The sequence below is a fragment of the Lynx rufus genome, unplaced genomic scaffold (assembly GCF_022079265.1).
Source record: "Lynx rufus isolate CCGP_SWC_20201006 ecotype Redwood Valley unplaced genomic scaffold, mLynRuf1.p SCAF_25, whole genome shotgun sequence".
Lineage (NCBI taxonomy): Eukaryota > Metazoa > Chordata > Mammalia > Carnivora > Felidae > Lynx > Lynx rufus.
Window position 1 is genome coordinate 11,107,885 of NW_025814840.1, and position 25,211 is coordinate 11,133,095.

Consider the following 25,211-nt stretch of genomic DNA (forward strand, 5'->3'; position numbering starts at 1 on the left):
GTTAATGAGGGCCCGCATTTCTGAAGTCACCTGGCCTGGGATGAACAAGAGATTCAGGGACTAGATAAGTCAGGAGGAGTTAAAGAGGGGTGCTCCGGGAGACTGAAGGGGTGTGAGGGGAGCAGCGAGCCTCACCTTTGCTGGCACTGATGGTCTGTAGCACCATCTCAGCAGCCCCGCGGTCATGGAGCCTGGCTTGCTGGTACAGAAGCTTCTGCTTCTCCATTTCTTTTTCCTGAACACAAACCCCAACCATTTATGTTGCGGCTGTCATGAAGCACGGCAGCTTTCTACAGACCATATTTTCAGTCATCTCTTCATGTATGGGCTCTATGACAACATCATGGACCATTTCAACACCAACAATGTTATTCAACAGATGTTAACAATATTCAACTCTCGGTTTTGCCCTTTATATTTTTCTTGGTATACTTTTGGTACTGGCTTATCCGGATGGATTTTCTCAATTTTAATTGTTTGATTAGTCCAAAGCCTGTATCACAGTTTTGAAGTACTGAACTTCATCACTGAAACGTGCACTTTCTGAACGATACATTTGTGCAGAAGTCTGTCACGTTTTTAATCATCTCCCATGCCATGGCCATAACTTGATACTGCTCAGCAAATGGCTCGAGTTGCAAGTTATCACTAAATGACAGGAAAACATGAACTGAGACGTGTTGGAGTTTAAGCGAAATTGAAAGCGGACATGAATAAAAAAGGTAGGCTTCAACTAAGTAGCGGACTTATGATACGCATCTCCCCGGTCACCCCCCCCCCCCAAGAATAAAAGAAGCAATGTGCCTTTATATTTTGTATTCTCGGGTGGTAACAAACGATACTGCATGGTGCTGCTCGAGCAATGGCTGGGGTTTGGTTCTTTTCCACTGAGACTACCACTGAAAACATAAGGAAGAAAATAAAAATAAAATATAAAGGCACAGCAAGTTCAAGACTGGTAGGATCATTCACTTGAGCTATCCAGTTCGCTGGAGAATTGAGACGGAACTAAGCAGTATAAGTTGCAAAATGGAAGTTGCATAGAGCCCTAGGACAGCGAGTCCATCAAATGGCGTGGTAGAGAAGCTTAGTCAATGGGACATGAAACGGTCAATTAGTATCATGTCCATAAACACAACGGCCAAAACATATATGACCTAAGAGCAGGAAGAGCCGCAGCAGAAGTAGCCAGAGTGACAGTTTGCTGCCATAAACTTTCCATCCAAAGTACGGAAAATAGACACAGGAAGATGGAAGAGGTTTAAAAAATGAAGGCTTGCTAGTTACAGAATATGAAAAAGAAAGTAAACTAAAAGGAGGAGGGGGGGAAGAAATGGGCTCAAACAAATGAAAAAAAAAGAAACCTTCAAATCAAAAGCAACCAACACAGACATTTATGCTGTTACCAGAGAGTTCTCGCCGAGGCTGGCAAATTTGTTTCTTAAATCTTTGATAATATCGTGCTGCGAAAACAAAATTGATCAGGGTTTTTTTTCACACTATAGTTAGAGCTCCTGTGGTTAACGTTTTATTTTTTTTCTTAAATTATGTGATAGGTCTAAATGGAAGCAGAGAAAAGAAAAAAAAAAGGCAGCTTTGCTTCATATGTATAGCCATGCTAACATCTAAAAGGGTTGCCTTCATGTTTAAACCTCTTCCTGCAAAGTCAAGAACAAAACGAAAACAAAACCACACAGACACACAAAACCATATTGTCATTACAACACAGTTTCAGAAAAACTGAAAGACCCTTTCGCCTGCTCTTCAGGTGTGGTCTAAAATTGGTCACAGCAACATTTGATCCCTCCTTTTAGACCCAACAATCTTTCACGTTCTTCCCGAACTCTGCACTTGTGCTTCCCAGTGTAACCAATTCCTTTCGTGGAAGACTTTTTCAGTAAGACAGCGGTAAGACATTATTGGCCTAAGGAACCACCCTAGCGTTTTCATCTACGAAAGAGGCAAGGGAGTTAGAAAGACTGATTCTTCTACTGACCCAATAAAATGTATGAAGACAGTCATCAGGAAAAACCCAAAGAAGACAGAAGATAGCAGCATGCCGTATATTCTTGAGGGGGGAAACACAAACGAACAAAAAATAGAAAACCCTCTGCTGTTTGTGCTACAAAAGTCGGTGGACCAGCTCGAAGATCTGCCGGAACAATTTGCACAATACATTCTAGATCCTGGTATCCTCTGCAGTAACTGAAATCGTGCCTGATGGATGAAGGTCAGAGGATCAAGAGACAGAGAATATTCAACTGCCTTCTTAAAAAAAAAAAAAAAACAAAACTCCCTGGGCAGAGATCACCCTCATTTTTCTCACACAGCATCTAAATTTCAATATTAATAAATACTTCAGGGGAGATGATGATTCATCTGATAAAACTACTGACCTAAAAAAGATATACTGATCTAGAAGCAGGAAAGCCATACTTCATAAGGAGGGATCAGGTCAACCTCTAGGCTTGAATTTCTTCTTTGTCACATTGAGTTGGAGGCTTTCTCTTCGGAAGATATTTAATATTATTTCTTTCTGGTACTTTGTCCTTTGAGAAGTGCTTCCTGGGTATGTAATTTAATCCCTCCATTGGAAATTTTATCACAGTGTAATAAAATAAAACCTTGAAAGCTAAACCCGGAAGTTTGCAGACAATAAAATGATGGATTATGTGGAAAGAAAGAAAATTATTTCATTTCAACCTCACTGCAGATTAGTTTTTCTAAGAAAACTGAAGACAGGTCTTTTTAAAGAATTTTACTCAGGGAAACAGTACCCTAAAAGTAGCTTTTTAAAGCATCTATTTAAGAGTAGCGTCCTGTCCCATCCCAGATTCTGCCTAAACTGCCACTGAGTCTTAAATAAACATTATACCTTCTACTTTAAGTTCAGTCTCTAAATCATTCATTCTAAGGTTACAAAAGAAGGTTGAGGGGAGGAGGAGGTCCAAAGTTTCAATTTTCCCCTAGGCAAAAAGTTCTGATTACCAAGAGCAACCAGGAATTACCAGCTGTTTTCCTCAGAAGATTGCTGTGAACCTTTTCAAGGTCAATAGTGGTAATAAATCAGACCCATGATCAAATAGCAGGCATTGAATGAAAGTATTCAACATCATGACTGCATTTAGTATGACTGAAGTTTGTAATAAAATATTAAGATTCTTCCATTTTTTCCTAGAGTGCCTTGCGTTTAGCATTTGTTGGGGGGGAGGGGAATCGAAAGGCCTGAAGAAAAAAATCATCCATTCAGTTCTTCAACAACTTGTCTTATAGGAGAAAAATATGGAACTTAAAAAAAAAAATTACAACTGCCCCTTGCTTCTTGATGGAGAAGACAGTTTATCCCTATGATGGAGATGAAAGATATTTTAAAGTAGGTGTGGAGGTTCCTCAGAAAATTAAAAATAGACCTACCCTATGACCCAGCAATAGCACTGCTAGGAATCTACCCAAGGGATACAGGAGTGCTGATGCATAGGGGCACTTGTACCCCAATGTTCATAGCAGCACTCTCAACAATAGCCAAATTATGGAAAGAGCCTAAATTTCCATCAACTGATGAATGGATAAAGAAATTGTGGTTTATATACACAATGGAATACTACGTGGCAATGAGAAAAAATGAAATATGGCCTTTTGTAGCAACGTGGATGGAACTGGAGAGTGTGATGCTAAGTGAAATAAGCCATACAGAGAAAGACAGATACCATATGGTTTCACTCTTATGTGGATCCTGAGAAACTTAACAGGAACCCATGGGGGAGGGGAAGGTAAAAAAAAAAAAAAAAAGGACGTTAGAGTGGGAGAGAGCCAAAGCATAAGAGACTGTTAAAAACTGAGAACAAACTGAGGGTTGATGGGGGGTGGGAGGGAGGGGCGGGTGGGTGATGGGTATTGAGGAGGGCACCTTTTGGGATGAGCACTGGGTGTTGTATGGAAACCAATTTGTCAATAAACTTCATATAAAAAAAAAATAAATAAAGTAGGTCAGCCTTTTGAGAGCAAAACTTTTACACTGAAACTGACGGACCCTCCCCGGTTATGTGGGCATTTGGGACCGCATGGACATCCCAGCTACAGTCAGTACATAATGCCACAGGAGCCTAGTTGGCTTGCCTTTTTTTGTTTTTTTCTCTTTGCATTTCCAAGCATTCAGCAACTGCTGAAAAGGTTTTCATAATGTTTTCCTCTTCAGCTGCATGTAGAGGCTAGTTCTGAGTTTTCTAAGAGCTGAACTCTTTCTATAAATATTTCCCATAATTTCATAATAAGTCAACCTTACCTATTCTTATTTGGCACCTTAAAAGTAGTCACAACCTACAAGGTGATGTTGAATCTCAGCATTATAAGAAAAAGAAGACGGAAATTTAGAAGACTCAATTGGGTGACTATGGGGGCAAGAGCAAAAGGCAGTGAGATGGTAACCCTTTGGTTTACAACACAAACAGGCCAACTCCGACTAAGGGAAAACAAAAATCTAGCTGGGAGTCACGTTCTACACTTCAATTATTTTTGTTCAGTATTCCAGTTTCTGAAACTGTAGGTTGGCCACATTTATAAAGAGTCGACTTGCAGTCCTAGGAAAACACTTTAGATTCTAACTCTGTCTAATAACAATGGCCCCCCCACATTTATAAATTTTAAATTTAATTTCTTAAAAATTAAATGAATGTATATGGAGTTTCCTAGAAGAAAATCTCCATGAGACCAGGGGCTAAGAGACTTGTCTGCCTGTTTTAACCGCAAGGATTCATATACTACAGATCCAGTAACGTTCCCTGCACATCACAGGTGCTCAAGAAAATGTGTGGAATGAATTGCAGAACTAAACAATGTGGTGTCAGGTAGCATGTACAACTGATCTGAAATTTTACAAATGCTATCTTCTCATGTGAAGAGCTACAAAGCTAGTACAACGTGGACATCTCTTTTCGTCCATTTTCGGTACCTGGTCAAAGAATTATACACGTACAAATACTCATTCTCAAGTTGTGGTTTTTAGCTCATTTCATTTGCTGTCTGTACCTTTATTACCCATTCTCTTTGTTGCTGAATATCGAATAGTATAATAATCTTCCAAAGTTCTGCTTTTCAATAGGATGGGCATAGTTTCTAATGTTTCCTCTTTAACAACAACAACAAAAAAAAAAAATGAAGAAAAAGAAAATTATGTTTTCACCCAAAGCAAACTTTAAATGCCACATTTTTTACTAATAGATGACCAGAGATGACAGAAACACTAAACAGAGAAATGTCGTTCAGTTAATGTGTTGGAGGTCTGAAGTTTAGATGTGCTATATGGTATGATTATGGCTTACTTCTTCCTTTAGCATTTATACTCCCATACTTGTTGAAATATTATTTCCCTTGGATTCAGCATATTTAGAACTAACCACTATGATGCTGAAGCAATAAAACCCAGCCGCATTGAAATAATTATCTATTTCAGGGACCTGTTGGCAAAATGTATACTACATCTCACACACACACAAAAAATCTCCATGAACAAAATATAAAGTGGAGTGGGGGGTGGGTGGGGAGAATGAGCAATTCTAAAATCAGAAGGTATCAAATTAGCAATGTTAGATTAAGTTATCATGAGAGGGAATGTGGTTTGTCCTGAGCACAAAATTGATTTAGAACAGCGTTCATTTACCCATTTGGTTGCTTAAGCCTTAAAAGCATCAAATAGTGCCTTGAATACAGAAGGAAATGCTATGCAGTCCCACTAGCCTGATGAAAGAGAGAACAAGAAAAATAAGGTGACTGGCGGTCTCTAACAATATGGAGGTATGGTTAGATCACGAAGGTCCCAGAGTGTTGGAAAAATTCATGGGAAAAGGGAGAAGTTAGAATACATTTTATCATAGAATGGATCATGACAACTCATTATCTGGGTTTTGACTTCTCTCAGTGCTAGTTGTTTTAAGGGTCTATAATTCTAAGTTTTCACAAATGATTACTGATCCTTCCCCAGATCAACTCTTGAGAAACAGATGTACTCGATACAGTCTTGAATATTACCTGTTCAGCTGAGAGAGGGCTTTTTCTGGAGACTGTCTTAAGGATACACAGTCCTTCTGTTATTCCAGACTCTGGGTACTTATCCTGTGCTCAGCCACCTTCAGATGTCACCTGTACATCTGGACTTTATTGTATATGTTCTCAAATAATTACTTATATTGAATTTCTGAAGACCTTTATCATTATATCACATGCTGTCCTTTTCACGAAGATCCTCAGGAATTTTTGTTTCTCCCAAAGAAGATGACTATGTTTATTTTATTGATATAGTGAACTGTGAAATTTATGTGATAGAATGTGGACTCCTGGAAAGCTGATCGTAATCAGTAATGCTGACCAACTCCAGCAAATTAGCAAGACTCTAAGGCATGGGTTTCTGGATTAATCTCATTCTTAGAAGGCTCCATGTGTCCCTGAACCCCTATTATCCCTCAACACTTTTCCCTTTTTTATCTAACTGTATCAGGTATAATTGTGTGATACTTTGAATACCAACTAACTAGAATTTAAATACAAACTTGAAACAAACAAACAAAAAATGCCAAAAAGGTAGAGACAGGTATACATGTACAGAAGCTAAGCTATTTTCTACAAAACATTTTTAATGTGACATTTCTATTCTAAAAACTACGAAGTTTATTTTTTTTCCACTCCTCCACAGAAGATTGGAAGAAAAAGTAACAAAAGTTTGCATGCTTCTATCAATATTCTTGCATTTAGATGATTTATGAGATTTCCCTGAAAAATTAAAAGAACTCACCCATGAAAAGCAAATCAACACTTTTAAAGCTGGGTGTGACCCCTGAGAACATCTAGTTCAAAACAGAAAAAGCTGAGGCACAGAGTAATTTAAATATGACCCCTGAAGGTCACCTGGATGAGAACCCAGGTCTCCTGTCCTGTGTAGTTCTGTGTTCACCCTCCTGGGAAAGTTTCTCTAAGGGCTTCCCCGGCTTGATTTTATATGAAGGTAGAATTGATTAAAAGTAATAGTAACAACAAATACCTATAGAGTTTGTTATGTGATAGTCAATGTTCTGAGTGTATTATATGTACGAACTAATTCGATCCTCACCACAGTCCCGTGAAATAGAATCTATAATCAGCCCCATTTTATACACAGGATAATTGAGGCTTCAGATCACACAGGTAGCTGGTAGAGCTGGGATTCAAATACAGGTGGTTCATTCAACTGATCCTGCTGTTACGCATCTGCTGTACATAATGCAGTCAAGCATAAACCTCGACTGAGATTATTTTTAAAACACCAGCACATGAAGTCAAACTGTCATGCGCAGCAAAAATGCACAATTATATGTGTAAATGTATATTCCATACAGTTTGCTATTTAGGTGCACACACCCAATATGCACGAGTCACCATATGCAATATAGAGGACTGTGCTTTCTAGGAACTTTCCTCCTACCAGGACTGTACTCCATCCTGCCCCATACCCCTTTCTCTCCAAGACTTGGCAATTTGCCATACTTCTGAGACAGTGGGCCCTAGAAATGGCTCACAGCATTACTGTGGTTATGAAACCTGGCTCCTGTCATCACTACTACCCACTAAGGAGGCCCCAAGCCCATGTATACAGAGACTGTAGTGCCTGAACACGGCTGGACCCACGCTGGCTTTGGCTTCCCCAAAAGGTGCATGAAAAATCTGCTTAACATCAGGAAGTATGAAGAAATTAAGCCCCTGTAACCAATAACAGGTAGGAGGTGGGACAGAACCAGTGCTCATCCTTCGTCCCCATTAGGCACTGTTCCAAGATGCATATGGTCATTCTAGGGCCATCTGACACCACTGTTGAATAGCTGTGGTCAGCTCAAGAATGCACTATCTTGTATTTGCTCTCTCTCCTTCCTTAGATAATCCATTCTCTTTTGCCCTCACTCTTACCTTCCCTGGGATTGTAACACCCCTCAACCCCAATAAAGTGTTAGCACATAATCTCTTTGCCCTGTTTTCCAAGGAACCTGGGCTAAGACATGGGGGTATTACTCGAGATCGATGACTTCAGTATATAATAGTGCCGTTAGTGGAATGCAGCCAGAGACATGAGAACAGTGGCCATCAAAATTCCTTATTCCTTCTCTATGATTCAATAGTACAATAAGCAACTCAACACTTTAGCCTGCGTTTGAGGTACCATGGTGCTTCTGCAGAAGAAACAAAGCAACTATAAGTTTACCTGATAAAAAGAATCATTGTTTCAGTGTTCTAGATCCAAAGCTATATCTTTGACTTTTTATATTTAAGGGTTGTCTTTGGTAAGACTTGGGGAACCCTTCTAATTTAAATTGCTTTGTTCCTATGGACAGAATTAAATGAACCCATTCAAAGATCGAATTATATAGCTGCTGGAGGGTACATCTTACAGCCAATTCATTCTTGCAGGATTGCCAAAGAATGGAATTCTATTTAAAATTAGATCATTGGAGGGGCCAGACAAAGGCAATTTTATCACTGGGTACAGCTATATAGCATCAGACCTTAAAGACATTTGGGCCTAAATGGATTCTTCCACACTCAGTGATGCATATTTTGGAATATGAGCTGGGTACTAGTCTGAATTCTTTAGCAGGTACGATGATATTTTAGTTATGCCTGAGGCCCATCTGGGACAGAATACAAGTTAGTATCCTAAAGCTTTTTAATACAGAATATCAACTCTGGAATAGGCATTTTTAGCATTTAAGAGAGTAGCAATTCTCTTTAATCAATAGTACAGAATAATAGGACCTCAGGGACTCAGCAGAGAATTCATCTGTGAATTAGAAATTGGGCATTTGCCAAAGGATGATGCAACTTGCCTAATATTTGAGAAAAATGGTTTAGAAGGCAAGTTAATGCTCCATTCCTCTGGCTTACTTAAGCTCCACTGTCATTAATTTGGAGTTTTATTAAGAAATATATCTATATTATAGTACCTTAATATTCCACAGAAATCCTTCCATTGAATTAGCATTTAATGCCACACGCTCAGAGTTTAGAGAACAGCATTAGAAAACCAGCAGCCATCTGGGGGACGTTTCTGTGTCTTTTGCAGAATCATAGTTTAAAAATGTGGTTTACTCTGGTACCAAATCTCTTTGTTCATCTAGGTGAAAAAACCCATCATGCTCAAGAGAAATGAAGTTATTTGACCTGCAACATTATTAATTTGTTATTATTATTATTTGCTTTGGCATTTGAAAAATCCAAAGCTAAACAAAGTGTTCAACTATAGTAATAAACATCTCAAGTAATTGCTAAAACATTTCTTCCCTTTCAGTTAATCTTGGCCTCTTCTTAAGATTTAACTGTCCTTTTGTGTAGGTTTAGTATTGAAGTAGTCCCAAATCTAAAAAGAGCTATATATAATAAACTAAATATGCAACAAAATTATTGAATAGTTACAGGAAGAGAATATTTACGTATATTATTGATGAAGCAGGGAATTATCAAGTTAAATCAAGAAAGTTTTAACATAATTGTATCAGCAAAACACACATGTGATGGAAAAAGAAAAGAGCTGTCAATTACTCAATTTAGTCCCCACCTCCTGTGTTTAACATTTCTTAAACTTCACTTCACCCCTGCATGGAAATTTTCCCTATAATGCCATCTTTTAAAAAGACCTAGTTTCTTCTCAGTATCTTCACTGAATACTTACAGATGAAGAATTTAAGTAGAAATACACCAAATGTTAATAATCAGTCAGTTATGGGGATAAAATTAAACTACCACACACTTTAGGTTATTCCCAAATTTGTTTAACATCATTCGTTTTAAGAATTATTGAAACAGCCAAATAAGCTTTCACATTTATTATATCTTGGATGAAAACTTCCACTCTTAGACTATCTCTAAGTGATGTTAAACAACCAGACACTTCAATGTAAAAAGTCTGGGAGATTACTAAATTCATAAAGAAAAAGTAATAATCCAGTTGTCTGGTCAATGTTCAGTGGTCCTGTTAGTATCACAGAGTCAACCTCAGACAAGAGTATCTTCATAGGCAACTGCTTTCATGTCTCTTTTTCAAACTGGTAAGAGTTCATATTGCTTACTCATGGAGTATGTATTTTGTGAAAAGTAGCATGCTATGCAAATTAGGCATATATAATAAATTACAGTCCTGAATCACATGGAAATACAGTAAAAAATCTGGTTAAGAGGTGAACATTCCCACATCTTGTCTATGGTTATGAACATGAATAAATGGCAATCATAAGCAACTTTAAAATCCTGTTTCGGGGGGGGCAGTTATACCTGGGGGTTTACATCTCCTTTCCTGTGGTTAACTGCCAGGCTTCACCAGTATTTGAATGTCCTGCCAGTCATTCTTAGTCCAGAGCACGTAACCTCTTCCCTCAGGTCAGGCTCCATGCCTCACCTGATCTCTTGTCTTCGGTCTGACCTGAATCCTAGACAGATTCCACCACTAGCCATTCCTAGACTTCTGTTTTGAATAGGGAACTTTTCTTTTTTGAATAAGGAACCACCAGATTCGACCCTATTTACCAAACCGGATTTGCTTTTAGATCTCCCTGAAACTGTATTCCTCTCTCAAAGTAAGATGGTTTTCTTAACCAGCAACACATTCCTGACCTTCCTTATCTACCCGTATCCCACAGATATCAATACACTCTTGGGGCATGAACTTTAGTGCTAGGAAATCAAATCTTTGGTTTCTGCTAGGAGATCCCTTCATGTTTTCAACTCTCAATAATTCACAAGAATTATACCTGAGATAATCAGTGATAAAAACATAAATACCAGCTTAGCATCACACTCATTATTACCTACTACTTAAGCCCAAAATATATTATTGTCATATCTTACATGTCATTAACTATATTATATCCATCCAATTAGAGTTAAATCTGACAGCTGTATGAACTCAAAATTTTAAATTTATAAGGATCATAATGTACGAATAATATATTCTTCCAAATATAACAGTGAGTTAAAGTATTATCATTTGTTTCTTCTAAATAGATTCTTCATGACATTATAAATTCATTTTAACAGTAATTTTTTTTTTTAACTAAAGCCATGATGGGTATTTTTTCCCTGGGATGTTCTAATCAATTTTCCTATGAACTAGTGTCATGAAAATAATATGTAAGCTTAAAAGGGTTCATAACAAAGGAAAATGGTTGTAATGCTAGATCAAGATGGGTTTTTTTTTTGTTAGCTAACGTTCCAAGTGCTCAGTTATTCAAAATATTAAGAGATAGAAGTAATCATCAAGTTGTTCCCTGTAATGAAATGCTGAAATCGACATTAAAATTGTGGAACAGCCTCTCTGATTACTAACTAGGGGTATTAGGAGCACAATGGGAAAGCAGGCTTCCTTCCAATCTCATCAGCAATGCCATTTGTCGTGTCTCTTTTCGAGTAACAAGACTCGTATTCAAGAAACATCAAGAGGGATGAGGCCAGAATGCTGTACTGAAAGACCCTTAGCTGAAAGGTAATCAGCTAAACGGCTGGCCTTTGACCCCAGCCCAGCATGCAGCCCAGGGTTCACATGTAGGATAACATGTCAATTATGACTCATTGGAATGGCAAGAATAAATCTGCATCGAGGAACGGGCACCGAAGGGATCAATTGCATTAGAGCTACAAACTCGTAGAAAGATTGCAAGACCTTTTTTTACAAAAGAATCCAAGATGTTGGGTCTAACAAAGGTAAATGTCACAAGAAACCGAAACTCAGACCCAGACAAATACACACATATATATATAGTTTTACCTTGCTGCGTTGGGATCCTGTGACCTTAAGGAAGGATGAGGACAAGAAGCAAAATAGCAATAAACAATCGCTCGGAAGACAACTGACGGACCATAAATGGTGTGCACTTCAGAAAAAAACAGTATGATTTGCTGCTCAGAGCTCATTCGAATTTACCTCAGTTTCTTATCAATAAAGATGGATCTGAGAACAGAACACACATACTTCCGAAAAGATTATAGTGTCATGTAGGAAAATTAATCGTATAGCATCTTAGTCAGCAACAGTCACAGGGTATTCTCAGATTAGTTTTCGTACTTTCTACACATTGACTTCAATGCTGCAGAGATGCTGTACCGAATTGTTTCTGGAAGGGACACTACTCTCTGTCCACCCCTCAACCTCTACCTTTTTATGGGACCACTGTAATTAAGGACCGACTGCTGGCTACTAATCTGTTTACAGACTTCTGGCTCGAAATCCAGGTATGTAATAGGAAAAAACAAATAATGTAATCTGTTTCTTTCCACTTCATTTTTTTTTTGAAAATTCTATGAAGAAAAAAAAAGAAAAAGAAAAAAAAAGAAACAAAGAGAAGGGGTGGTTGGCAACAACTCCTTTTTTTTTTCCATAGAAAACAAAAGTCAAGTCTAAATAAAGGGGGAAAATAATACTGACTTCCCTTCTGGCTAACTGATATTGAGCAGTCTTTCTAATTTTCTGGATATTTACAAGCTGAGAACATTGAGAAAATAATCATAGAATAGAACGTAGCCCTAGGAATATACGCATTCCTACCTCATGCAAGCAAACTGCGTTCTGCACCACCATCTACATATGATCAGGAAATGAGTGACCTAATTGGGTTGAAGTCAAAAGAGGCTGAATCTTTTAGGAGTTCTTCAATTCAGAAGAAAATATCAAACCAAGGGTTTAATTAAAAACTCGATGTCATGTTGCTCTTCAGTGAGTATTTTCCTCACATGTCCGTTGGAAATTTCAGATCCCAACATTCACTGAGATGAGAACAATCTGAAGTGATCTCATCTCGGAAGGTTCTCAGGAACACTCATTCTGAACATATGGGTTTTATTGGATTATTTCATTACTCTACGTTCCTTGGTCTTAACTTTAGCAAATGTTAGGACTCAGATCTGTCTATCCAGCTTCTGACATGCAGTTCCTTGACACAATAAGCTGCAATAAGCCATGAAGCAAGAAACATAAATGTCAGTTATAAGCTATGAAACAATGTTTCAAAGTAGAAAAAAAAAAGACAAATCTAGAAAGATCCATCTTACTTCAAAACTCTTCACTTCTTCTTCACCATCATCATCTTCCTCATCATGACAACTCTGATACATGGAAAACATTAAAAAAAAGTCAGCAGGATTAGAATATGTTGAGGCAGAAGGTACAAAAGAATGTTGTGTAGAACACCAAATCACTGGTATTAATTTATCATTGACATTGTTTAAATGGATGTGTCAGATACAGTAAACATGGACGGCATGACCAATGAATTCATGACCTACAAGAAAATGATACTGTGCTTTTACAAAATCAAAATATTAAATTGCCAATTTAAGTAATACAGATACATGCAATAATTGTGAATAAAATTAACAGAAAACATGTCCATTATCACAGTGCATCTTGTAATCCTTTAAATTCATTTTTATTGTAATTGATCCAAAAGAGGAAATGAAATTCTAGCTGCTACTAATATTACTCTTTAATAGAAAAATAAGTAAACTACTCTATTATTTTGAGTTATTTCCCCAGAAATGATAAAGGAGGTATAGTAATCCATGCATACATTTTAATCTAATTCCCACAGCTAAAATTTTTGTTTGATAAATTGTGTGAGGACACAGAGGGTCTGCTTCAAATCCTAATGCTGCCAATTATTAGCTGTTTAGCTTAGGGCAAGTTCCCTTACCTCTCTGGGTCTCCCTTTCGTCATACTTAAGATGGGAATAAGAAAAAGAGGACCAGGGTTCCTGAGAAGATTATACGAATTAACATATGCTAATGGTTTCCCACTTAGAAATAAGTGTCTGAAAATAATAAGCATTTAATACATCTCAACTGCTACTATTATTATGGTTGACCAAAGGAAGCTGTCACTAGCCAATAGCTATGGCAGGTGAAAAACCTTGAGTTCTTCAATGTTAGATCGTTCCAGCCTTTCTAAAGATTCCTTACGGTCGGCAAGCACTCAGTGTATCAATGAAGTGAATGGTGGCAAGTAATTAACTATAAGCTACAAATCAGAAAAATGCTTTCAATTCAATGATTGCCTGTATTTTGAGTAGAGAGATGAAGAGGGGGTGGGAGAGAAGGCATAGAATGTGATCCTCCTACCCACACAATAATATTCTGTTGTTCATTCAACAAATATTGACTCTCACCCTTTCCAATTCAGAATAAGACTGACAACATGCTTTGCCAAGGAGAAAATAAAGGGCACACAGACCTGTGACAATTTTGCTCTTTGGAAAAGGTGTTCAGTAGTGTGCTGCCCCCCAGAAACAAAGATGTGAATTATTTATTCAGAGGGTGGGGGATTATCTGCTAGGTGCTAATGCCACCTTGGCTCCCAGGTAATCAGTTCACCAGGAATTTTAAAAATAAGAACCCATGATGACTTTAGCAAAACATATCTGCAAGGCAAATCTGTGGTCATCCAGAACTACTATGTATCTCATGTTAAATACAGAGGACTTTTGGCCTATCTGCCCTCTAAGATTACCAATGTAATATTTCACTCTTCTGCATTAATTAGAAGTGAAGCATGGGGCGCCTGGGTGGCTCAGTCAGTTAAGTGTCTGACTTCGGCTCAGATCATGATCTCACAGCCCATGGGTCTGAGCCCCACGCGGGGCTCTGTGCTTACAGCTCAAAGCCTGGAGCCTGCTTTGGATTCTGTACCTCCTTGTCTCTCTGCCTCTTCCCCACTTGCACTCTGTCTGTCTGTCTCTCTCTCTCAAAAATAAATAAACATTAAAAAATTAAAAAAAAAAAGAGAAGTGAAGCATAGGGATTTTATCAAGTAACAAGCATGTTTTCTATTTAAGCAAATTAGAACACTAATATGAAATGTCTCCTAATGGATAATTTTAAATTATCTCCTATATAAGTTTTATTACCTTTAAAAATATCAAGAAGAAAAAAAAATATCAAGAAGAAACAAGTTACAAAAAAAAAGGTTATTTATTTATTTATTTATTTATTTATTTATTTATTTATTTATTTTGAGAGAGAGAGAGAGAGCGCAAGTGAGCATGGGAGGGTCAGAGAGCAAGGGAGAGAGGTATCCCAAGCAGGCTCTTGTACCGCCAGCCCAGAGCCCAATGTAGGGCTCGAACCCACACACCGTGAGATCATGACTTGGGCCGACACCAAGAGCCAGACATTCAACCGACTGAGCCACCCAAGTGCCCCTTGAAATCAAGAATATATTCAGAAAAATTGTCATTTTAGGTTATAACGATATATGCTTTTAAGCTATAAAAGTCATAGGATATGCTTGCTTTTAGAATTCCTTCAGGAATTTAGAGCTCTAGCTGACAGATTTTTTTTTTACAAAAGTTTTTAAGTAAAATAAACTACTTAATAAATTTTTCCATGAAAATTTAGTGAGATTTGCTCCAATCAGGTTGAAATTTGTGATTTTTAGGACCTATTAAGCCTCAATTTGGAATATACATCAAACCTATAAATGACTTTGAACTTCTATTGATTGCATACGTTGAGGGTATGCTGAGACCACAAGAAAACTACAACAGATCTGCAATTTTTTAATGTATTGGGAAGAAAACGAAGGATTCACATGTATACGAGATACATTTTTCAGTAGCAAATGGCATCTGTGTGATATACAGGGTAAGTAAATAGAGTTCTATTAGATAGTCCTAACACACAGGATTTAGCTTTCTGCACCAAAATGACAAATTCTAGGCAAGGAGTGATACCATATGCCAGGAAGGAAAAAGTGAATAAAATCCATACATAAAGGAGCAGAAGTGTGGAATAAGGGACTTTAGAATTAAAAAAAAAAAAGAGAGAAAACTAAACTGGAGGATACTTTGGGCCATTCCAGCAACCAGATCGAAATTCACAATTGGTGATGAGAATCCATAAGCAGTAAGTAGGGCACTTCACATTGCCAGCATCTGCTGGGAATTTCTTTCTGCAAAGCAAGTATATTTCACACATTGTTAAGTTGCCCTTCTGACTGTGTCATGAAGATGGAGGAGGCAAAAACCAGAAACTTTTAGCATGCATGTAAATCTAAAAGCTAATGGGTGAGGGGTGCCTGGGGGGCTCAGTTGGTTAAGCGTCTGACTTCAGCTCAGGTCATGATCTCACGGCTCATGAGTTCGAGCCCCGTGTTGGGCACTGTGCTGACAGCTCAAAGACTGGAGTCTGCTTCAGATTCTGTGTCTCCCCCTCTCTCTCTAACCGTCCCCTCCCCTCTACTCTCTGTCTCAAAAATAAACATTAAAACAAAAAAATTTTAAAGCCAATGAGTGAGATCAAAGTGAGAGATATCTCCTAAGAAAGTGACCCTGGCCTTTGATAATTTTAACCAACAAAGGATAGAACATTGGGCATAACTAGTATCCTAAATATTTTATTATGTTAGTAAGAGAAGGACGAGAAAACGATTTTCTCAGCCTGAAGCCAAAATAGTGGAAACACTGTTGAGTGAATAACTTATTATGGCATCATTCTAGATACTTCCATATTGTTATCTTGTTCAAATTGGTAGGAGCATCCCATTAGAATGAAACAGCTTCAGACTGTTGAGGAGAGAGACTGGGTAGTAAAGAAGCATTCTGAGACTCAAGCAGGGGTGGTCATGATGACGACAATGGGGATGGCAACAGTAAGCTAATGTGGATGCACTAGAAATTCTCTGACACGCTTTTAAAGGGGTGCTATACATGACAGAAGTAGACGGTTGGAGACACAGGAAAAGAATATTAATCTCAAGTTTAAAATAAAGTGTGGCTTGAAAAAATACAAAGATTTTAAATGATTTTTTTAAGATCTAGAGGAAGCAAAGAGAATAAGGGACAGTAAGAACAGGATTTAGAGCAGATGTAATAATAATAATAATAAAGAAGAGTAGAGCTATTCATCAGCTATTTGCTTCAGATTATACCATGAAAGAGAAGTGATTTTTAAATACAGACATTATCTAGCCAAGAGAAATGAAAATTAAGACCCCAATGAAAGACCATTTTATTCCCATTTGGTTGGCAAAAATTGAGAAATCCTATAATATCAAATACTAGAAAGATATGGATCATCAGAATGTCTCTTAAACATTGATGGTAAGAATGTAATTTCATGCAATAAACTTTGAAAAAGAGTTTGCCATTTTCTCCTTAAGTTGAACATTCTTATATCCTATACCCTACATCCCTTGTACAAGAGAAGAAATGGGGGCACCTGGGTGGCTCAGTTGGTTAAGTGTCTGACTCTTGATTTTGGCTCAGGTCAAAATCAAGCCCTCTGGGATCAAGCCCTCTGTCGGGCTCTGTGCTGATTGCAGGGAGCCTGCCTGGGATTCTCTTCCTCTCTCTCTGTTCCTCCCCCATGCTCACTCACTCTCTCAAAAATAAACAAAAATTTAAAAATATATAAATGAATAACAAGAGGCCATTTTGAGCCCTTTTCATGTTAGCAAAAACATAGATTCAACATACAAGGTTATCAACAGAAAAGTAAATAAATAAGCTAGGGTGTAGTTGCCCAATGGAATATAATGAAATAGTAAAATCAAATGAACCCCGGCAACACATAGAAGGGTTGATGAATCTTAGAAAACAGTATTAAGGAAAACAAGTACCAAGAAATTATATATAGCATACTGCCCTTTTAAAAGTTAAAAACAACTAAAATTAAAAACACATATAATTATATGTATAATTATAATATATACACATTTGCATATATGTGATGTGTATGTATTAACAAATAGGTATGATAAGGGAAAATGACACAAAAGGAGAGCAAGGGTACTGGAACACAAAATTCAGGATGATGGTTTCCTTGTATGTGGGAACAAGGTAGGGGTTAAGGGGGAAGATCACATGACTACATGTAAGTTAGTATGAAGGTCTTAACTTTTCTTGCGTGTGGTGCATTTATGGGTATTTGCTACGTTACCAGAAATGACTACGTAACTAACTTAGTAAAAGTAGGCCACTATAATGGGCCAATGGTAAGGGTCTAACATGGAATCCAGAGTTACGATTAACCCAGTCTGTGTTCCTATGGTTAAAATATCAAAACTGAAAATAAAAACCTAATTGATATGTAAGCAATGCCTTCAAAAGATCCTGCAATGGTGAAAGAAGACATGAAGGCATAAGTCTCTTAAGGTGAGTTCAACTTTTAAGACTCAAGGCAAAAATAGACATTATGTGAATGCAAAATGATTATTGGTAAACTCTAAGAAACCATGAAGGCCAAGAGGAAGTTTTGGACTCTGGGATGCTGATTTATTTTTCTTTTCTTTTCTTCTCTTTCCTTTTCTTTTTTCTTTTTTTCAGCCTCCATATTTAGCATGGAGCCCTGACATGGGATTTGATCCCACGACTCTGAGGTCATGACCTGAGCTGAAATCAAGAGTTGGACACTTAACCTACTGAGCCACCAAGGTACCCCTTTATTTAAAAAAAACAAAAAAACAAAAAACAAGACAATCTTCTTAATGCTTCCTCAAATCATGAAAAAAATATAAACATATTACCCTATTTCTTCATCTTAATGAGGTTGCAGTGGGGAAATTAAATATGAAGAGCAAATAAGTATTCAAATTAAGAAAACTTGATAATTTCAAGGTCTGTATTTGGCTCACTTTAGAAATTCTCTCCTCATGTTTTCATATTTAGTTTAGGGACTTTGTGGTCATTGGATTTTCCCCCAAAAGCAGTCTCCCCAAAGGACTAATTCCTTAATTCTCAATTTTTGGTCTATACCTGTGAATGTATCTAAAAATGATGAAGTCAAGCTTTCACTTTTTGCAGATGACATGATATTATACATGGAAAACCCGACAGACTCCACCAAAAGTCTGCTAGAACTGATACATGAATTCAGCAAAGTCGCAGGATACAAAATTAATGTAGAGAAATCAGTTGCATTCTTATACACTAATAATGAAGCAACAGAAAGACAAATAAAGAAACTGATCCCATTCACAACTGCACCAAGAATCACAAAATACCTAGGAATAAACCTAACCAAAGATGTAAAAGATCTGTATGCTGAAACTATAGAAAGCTTGTGCAGGAAATTGAAGAAGATACAAAGAAATGGAAAAACATCCCATGCTCATGGATTGGAAGAATAAATATTGTTAAAATGTCAATACTACCCAAAGCTAACTACACATTCAATGCAATCCCAATCAAAATTGCACCAGCATTCTTCTCGAAGCTAGAACAAGCAATCCTAAAATTCATATGGAACCACAAAAGGCCCCGAACAGCCAAAGTAATATTGAAGGAGAAGACCAAAGCAGGAGGCATCACAATCCCAGACTTTAGCCTCTACTACAAAGCTGTAATCATCAAGACAGCATGGTATTGGCACAAAAACAGACACATGGACCAATGGAATAGAATAGAGACTCCAGAACTGGACCCACAAAAGTATGGCCAACTCATCTTTGACAAAGCAGGAAAGAATATCCAATGGAAAAAAGACAGTCTCTTTAACAAATGGTGCTGGGAGAGCTGGACAGCAACATGCCGAAGAATGAAACTAGACCACTTTCTTACACCATTCACAAAAATAAACTCAAAATGGATAAAGGACCTGAATGTGAGACAGGAAACCATCAAAACCCTAGAGGAGAAAGCAGGAAAAAACCTCTCTGACCTCAGCTGCAGCAATTTCTTACTTGAAACATCTCCAAAGACAAGGGAATTAAATGCAAAAATGAACTATTGGGACCTCATGAAGATAAAAAACTTCTGCACTGCAAAGGAAACAATCAACAAAACTAAAAGGCAACCCACGGGATGGGAAAAGATATTTGCAAATGACATATCGGACAAAGGGCTAGAATCCAAAATCTATAAAGAACTCACCAAACTCCACACCCGAAAAACAAATAATCCAGTGAAGAAATGGGCAGAAGACATGAATAGACACTTCTCTAAAGAAGACATCCAGATGGCCAACAGGCACATGAAAAGATGCTCAATGTCACTCCTCATCAGGGAAATACAAATCAAAACCACACTCAGATACCACCTCACGCCAGTCAGAGTGGCTAAAATGAACAAATCAGGAGACTCTAGATGCTGGTGAGGATGTGGAGAAACGGGAACCCTCTTACACTGTTGGTGGGAATGCAAACTGGTGCAGCCACTCTGGAAAACAGTGTGGAGGTTCCTCAAAAAATTAAAAACAGATCTACCCTATGACTCAGCAATAGCACTGCTGGGAATTTACCCAAGGGATGCAGGAGTGCTGATGCATAGGGGCACTTGTACCCCAATGTTGATGGCAGCACTTTCAACAATAGCCAAACTATGGAAAGAGCCTAAATGTCCATCAACTGATGAGTGGATAAAGAAATTGTGGTTTATATACACAATGGAATACTACTTGGCAATGAGAAAGAATGAAATCTGGCCTTTTGTAGCAACATGGATGGAACTGGAGAGTGTTATGCTAAGTAAAATAAGTCATACGGAGAAAGACAGATACCGTATGTTTTCACTCTTATGTGGATCCTGAGAAACTTAACAGAAGACCATGGGGGAGGGGAAGGAAAAAAAAGTTAGAGAAGGAAACTCTTAAAAACTGAGAATAAACTGAGGGTTGATGGGGGGCAGGAGGGAGGCGAAAGTCCGTGATGGGCATTGAGGAGGGCACCTGTTGGGATGAGTACTGGGGGCTGTATGGAAACCAATTTGACAATAAATTTCATATTAAAAAAATTAAAAATAAAAATAAAAAAATAAAAATACTTTTATTGATTAACCACATAGCTAAAAATAGAAAGGAATAATGACCATAATGCCCATAACAGCAAAGCCTAAAGATATACTGCTTTCTGCAAAAAATAGGCAAATTCACAGCACTTAAAAAAATAGTCTTCTCTTCGAACTATTCCCTACATGCACATGCACAATTTTCAGAGGGATTGTGAGTAAAGTGACTCTACATTTGTACTTCATAATGCTGATTGAACTAATAGTCATCTGTTTATTCCATTTTTTTTCATCATGATAAGTGCACTCCTTAATCCCCATCACCCATTTCACCCATTCCTGTCACCCACCTCCCCTCTGGTAACCATCAGTTTGTTTTCTATAGTTAAGAGTCTATTTCTTGGTTTGTCTGTCTCTTTTTTCCTTTGTTTTTTTGTTTTGTTTCTTAAATTCCACATATGAGTGAAATCGTATGGTATTTATCTTTGTCTGACTTATTTCACTTAGGATTATAGTCTATAGCTTCATCCATGTTGTCGCAAATGGCAAGATTTCACTGTCTTTTATGGCTGAACAACATTCCATTGTGTATATATACCACATCTTCTTTATCCAATCATCTATCGATGGACACTTGGGCTGCTTCCATACTTTGTTGTAAATAATGCTGCTATATATACACATAAGGATGCATGTATCCCTTTGAATTATTATTTTCTTTTTTTTTTTGGTAAATATCTAGTAGCATAATTCCTGGATCATAGTACCTTATTTTTAATTTTTTAAGGGGCCTCCATACTGTTTTCCACAGAGGTTACCTCAGTTTTTGGGATGAAGATTTTCAAAATGAAGAAAGGCAACCTCCAGAGACTCCAGTTTGATATGAATCATCAAAACTAGCCACTAAGATAAACACAGGGAAACCACATTTAACAAGCTTGTGGCCGGCATACTTGCAAAGAGCTATTTAACACTGAATGATAGAGCTGAACTTTAAAAATATTTTGGCTTTGGACTATGGTCTGACTCTAATTAAAGAAATGATCACGTATGTTAAAAATTATAAAATTTAGGGGTGCCTGGGTGGCTCAGTCAAATAAGCCTCTAACTCTTGATTTTGGCTCAGGTCATGATCTCGCAGTTTATGGGTTTGATCCCTGCATCTGTCAGTGCAGAGCCTGCCTGGGATTCTGTCTCTCTCTCCCTCTCTCTCTGCCCCTTCCCCCTCTCTCTCTCAAAATAACTTAAAAAATTATAAGAATTAAAAATACATCAAATGTCAGGGGCTCTTGGGTGGCTCAGTCGGTTAAGTGTCCAACTTCACCTCAGGTCACGATTGCACCATTTGTGAGTTCGAGCCCCGCATCGAGCTCTGTGCTGACAGCTCGGAACCTGGAGCTTGCTTCTGATTCCGTGTCTCCCTATCGCTGCTCCTCCCCTGTTCATACTCTCTCTCTCTCTCTCTCTCAAAAATAAATAAACATTAAGAAAATTTTTTTTAAATACATCAAATGTCAAATGTCAGGTAGGAAATGAAACTCAACAGAAATTCATAAATGGCCTGGAATTTTGGTGGATAGGGAAGCTCCAAAGGAGACCAAACTACAAATTAATGAACTCTAACAATTTATTGTAAATGTATAGGATCCTGAGCAGCGTAAAGAGGACATGGTCCCAATGGGCACTACATAGATGAACTCACCACTAGTGTGTTCAATTAATGTTAATTAATTTCCAGGGGGCACATACTGATAAACTGGAGTATGCGTGGAGTAGAAGGAACAGAGTGATGGAAGATCGGCATTCTGGGATACATTTTACAATAAGAGGAGTAGGGTTATTTAACTATTAAGGGGCAAATCTTGAGAGAAAGTGAGCAACACCAAGTATCTGACCATCTCTCAAATGAAGAGGAGAGTAGCTTTAGGATGTGAGGGGAAGTCGGCTTCAGCCACAAGGGGGCACTCTATCAGGAATATCTTATCCTCATCACAGGAGGTTCTCCCTTTAGCGCCCCCTTGCTGCAGCTTCTTCAGCTGCAGAGGGCTGTCCATTTACAGTTTTTACAGTCTTTATTTGGTCTCATGACAGCTCCCTACTTCCTCACGCCCTTATTTATTCCAGTTAAGAGTCCAAGGTCAAGGACTCAGTGGCTCTCACACTGGTGCATCCAGTGTCATTTCAACAGAAGTCTGGCCAGAATCCCTACCCTGGAGGACTCCGCCTGCCGTCTCCGAATTTGCATCTGCTTCTGAAGACTGCCAGAGAAGGCACACAACCAGGAAGCCTGGAACGGCTACCAATTCAACAGCAACGACCTCAGTCAGGCTTTCTACGCTGCCTGCAGATTGTGTTTTAATTTCTAGTCCATACACCGTGCCCATTACCGCAAGGAGGAAATATCCTTCCTATTTTTTAACTCAGTGTTTTTTAAACTATGGATTTTGACCCATTAATTGGACATGGAATCTATTTAGTGACTCATGATCTAAAATAATGTTTTTCTTGGGGCGCCTGGGTGGCTCAGTCGGTTGAGTGTCGGACTTCGGCTCAGGTCATGATCTCACGGTTCGTGGGTTCGAGCCGTGCATCGGGCTCTGCTGACAGCTCGGAGCCTGGAGCCTGCTTCGGATTCTGTGTCCCCCTCTCCCTCTGCCCCACCCCTGCTTGTGCTCTGTCTCTGTCTTTCAAAAATGAATAAACATAAAAAATTTTTTAAATAACGTTTTTAGTTAAATAGAAAATATCAGACTATATTGCTCATAGGAAGGGTATTAATTTCATGAAAATTTTCTTTCAACCTATCTATTTTCATGTTTCCATAAATATACTGTATAAATGTGTTTCTTATTGTGGGTTCTATTTTTTTAATGTTTATTTATTTATTTTGAGAGAAGGAGAGAGAAGAAGAGCATGTGCACATGCACGAGTGAGGGAAAGGCAGAGAGAGAGAGAGGGAGAAAGAGAATCCCAAGCAGGCTCCATGCCATCAGCACAGAGCCCAACGTGAGGCTCGCTCTCACAAACCATGAGATTAGGACCTGAGCCAAAACCAAGAGCCAGATGCTTAACCGACAGAGCCACCCACGCACCCCTGTGGGTTATGGTTTAAAATAAAGCTGGAAGGTAACAACTTTTCCTTATGCTCTGTAGCCTGTGCTCTCCCCCTGCTCCCATTCACTCGAGGCTACACCACAAATAACTCCCTTGTCCATTCTACTGGCTCCTGACCACCAGGACAGAAGCACGTTCAAATCTCTCTCTTAAATACAAGTAAACAAACGGCAAACAAAAATAATCCCCCTTCAACCTCACAATTCCATCTAGATATTCTTTTTCTCTTCTCATCTCTCTCAATCTTCTAGTAAAGAAACATCTAGACCACATCTCCTCGCTCGTGAATCTCTGCTTAGTTCCCCATAATATGGTGCTAGCACCACCAATGGCCCCTCTCCATAATCTTCTGGAACTGTTCTCACCACGGTCACATGATGCCCATGTAATAAATCCTAGAGAAGTTTCAATTCTTACCTTATTCATCCCTATTCCTAGCAGCATATGATCCTGTTGACTACTCCCTTAGGTCCACAGCTCCTACATATGCTCATGCTTAAGATTCTCCACCTGCCTTTTTTATAAGGGGTTTCTTTTCTTCTAAAAGGAGAAACAAAAACCCATGTCTTTAGAGGCGCAGCCGCAGGCCTTCCCCTCTACAGAGGGGAAGAGACGCCTTCTCTTTCTGGGCAAGACCATCCATGTCTATGACCTCGATTCCCTTCGAATGCTGGTAAATCCCAAATCTGTATGTATAAGCCATCCCTGATATACTGAATGTCAGGCACAAATGCCTCATCACATGTCTGACATCTCCACGTGGCTGTCTCACAGGCATTTTTTTTTCAATATATGAAATTTATTGTCAAATTGGTTTCCATACAACACCCAGTGCTCATCCCAAAAGGTGCCTTCCTCAATACCCATCACCCACCTTCCCCTCCCTCCCACCCCCCATCAACCCTCAGTTTGTTCTCAGTACACAGGCATTTTTAACTAACAAGTCCACAATGTAATAGGTCATCTTTCCTCTTCACTCCAGGCCCGCAATTCTTCCGGGCTCCCCATCTCAGTATTGGGTACCACCATCTACCCAACTGCCCACGTGAGAAGCTTCACAGACACCCTGACTCCTCTTTTAATTCACCCCTTCATTCACCCTCCTATTGTGAGATATAAATGAAACAAAGACTCAGTAAACACTGTTACTATTTTCACATGCTCCACTTGTCACTGGACAGTCACGGACTCCCTTAAACCTTAGACTAAGCGGGCCTCCCAACTACACAACCAGCTCCTGTACCACTAACAGCACTGCTACCACTGAACTCGACAGAGCTTTTTGCGATCACTTGCTTGCATTTTGTTTTCTCTCCCTCAGACTATCCACTCCAGGAAGGGTGTATGCATTTTCTTCTTATTGGCCATGTCATCGACAA

The 25,211-nt window shown here is 38.5% G+C and overlaps 1 protein-coding gene across 1 annotated transcript in view; it reads right to left on the reverse strand.

Annotated features, from left to right (window-relative positions):
- Positions 1 to 25,211, reverse strand: part of RYR2 (ryanodine receptor 2) — a 544,943-nt gene that overhangs the window by 78,259 nt on the left and 441,473 nt on the right. Inside the window, exons 80-82 of the mRNA XM_047088668.1 lie at positions 13,054 to 13,107; positions 11,774 to 11,797; positions 136 to 235 (exon numbers count right to left, since the gene is read on the reverse strand). Of these exons, the coding sequence (XP_046944624.1) occupies positions 136 to 235; positions 11,774 to 11,797; positions 13,054 to 13,107 (178 nt within the window). The remainder of the gene's footprint in view (positions 1 to 135; positions 236 to 11,773; positions 11,798 to 13,053; positions 13,108 to 25,211) is intronic.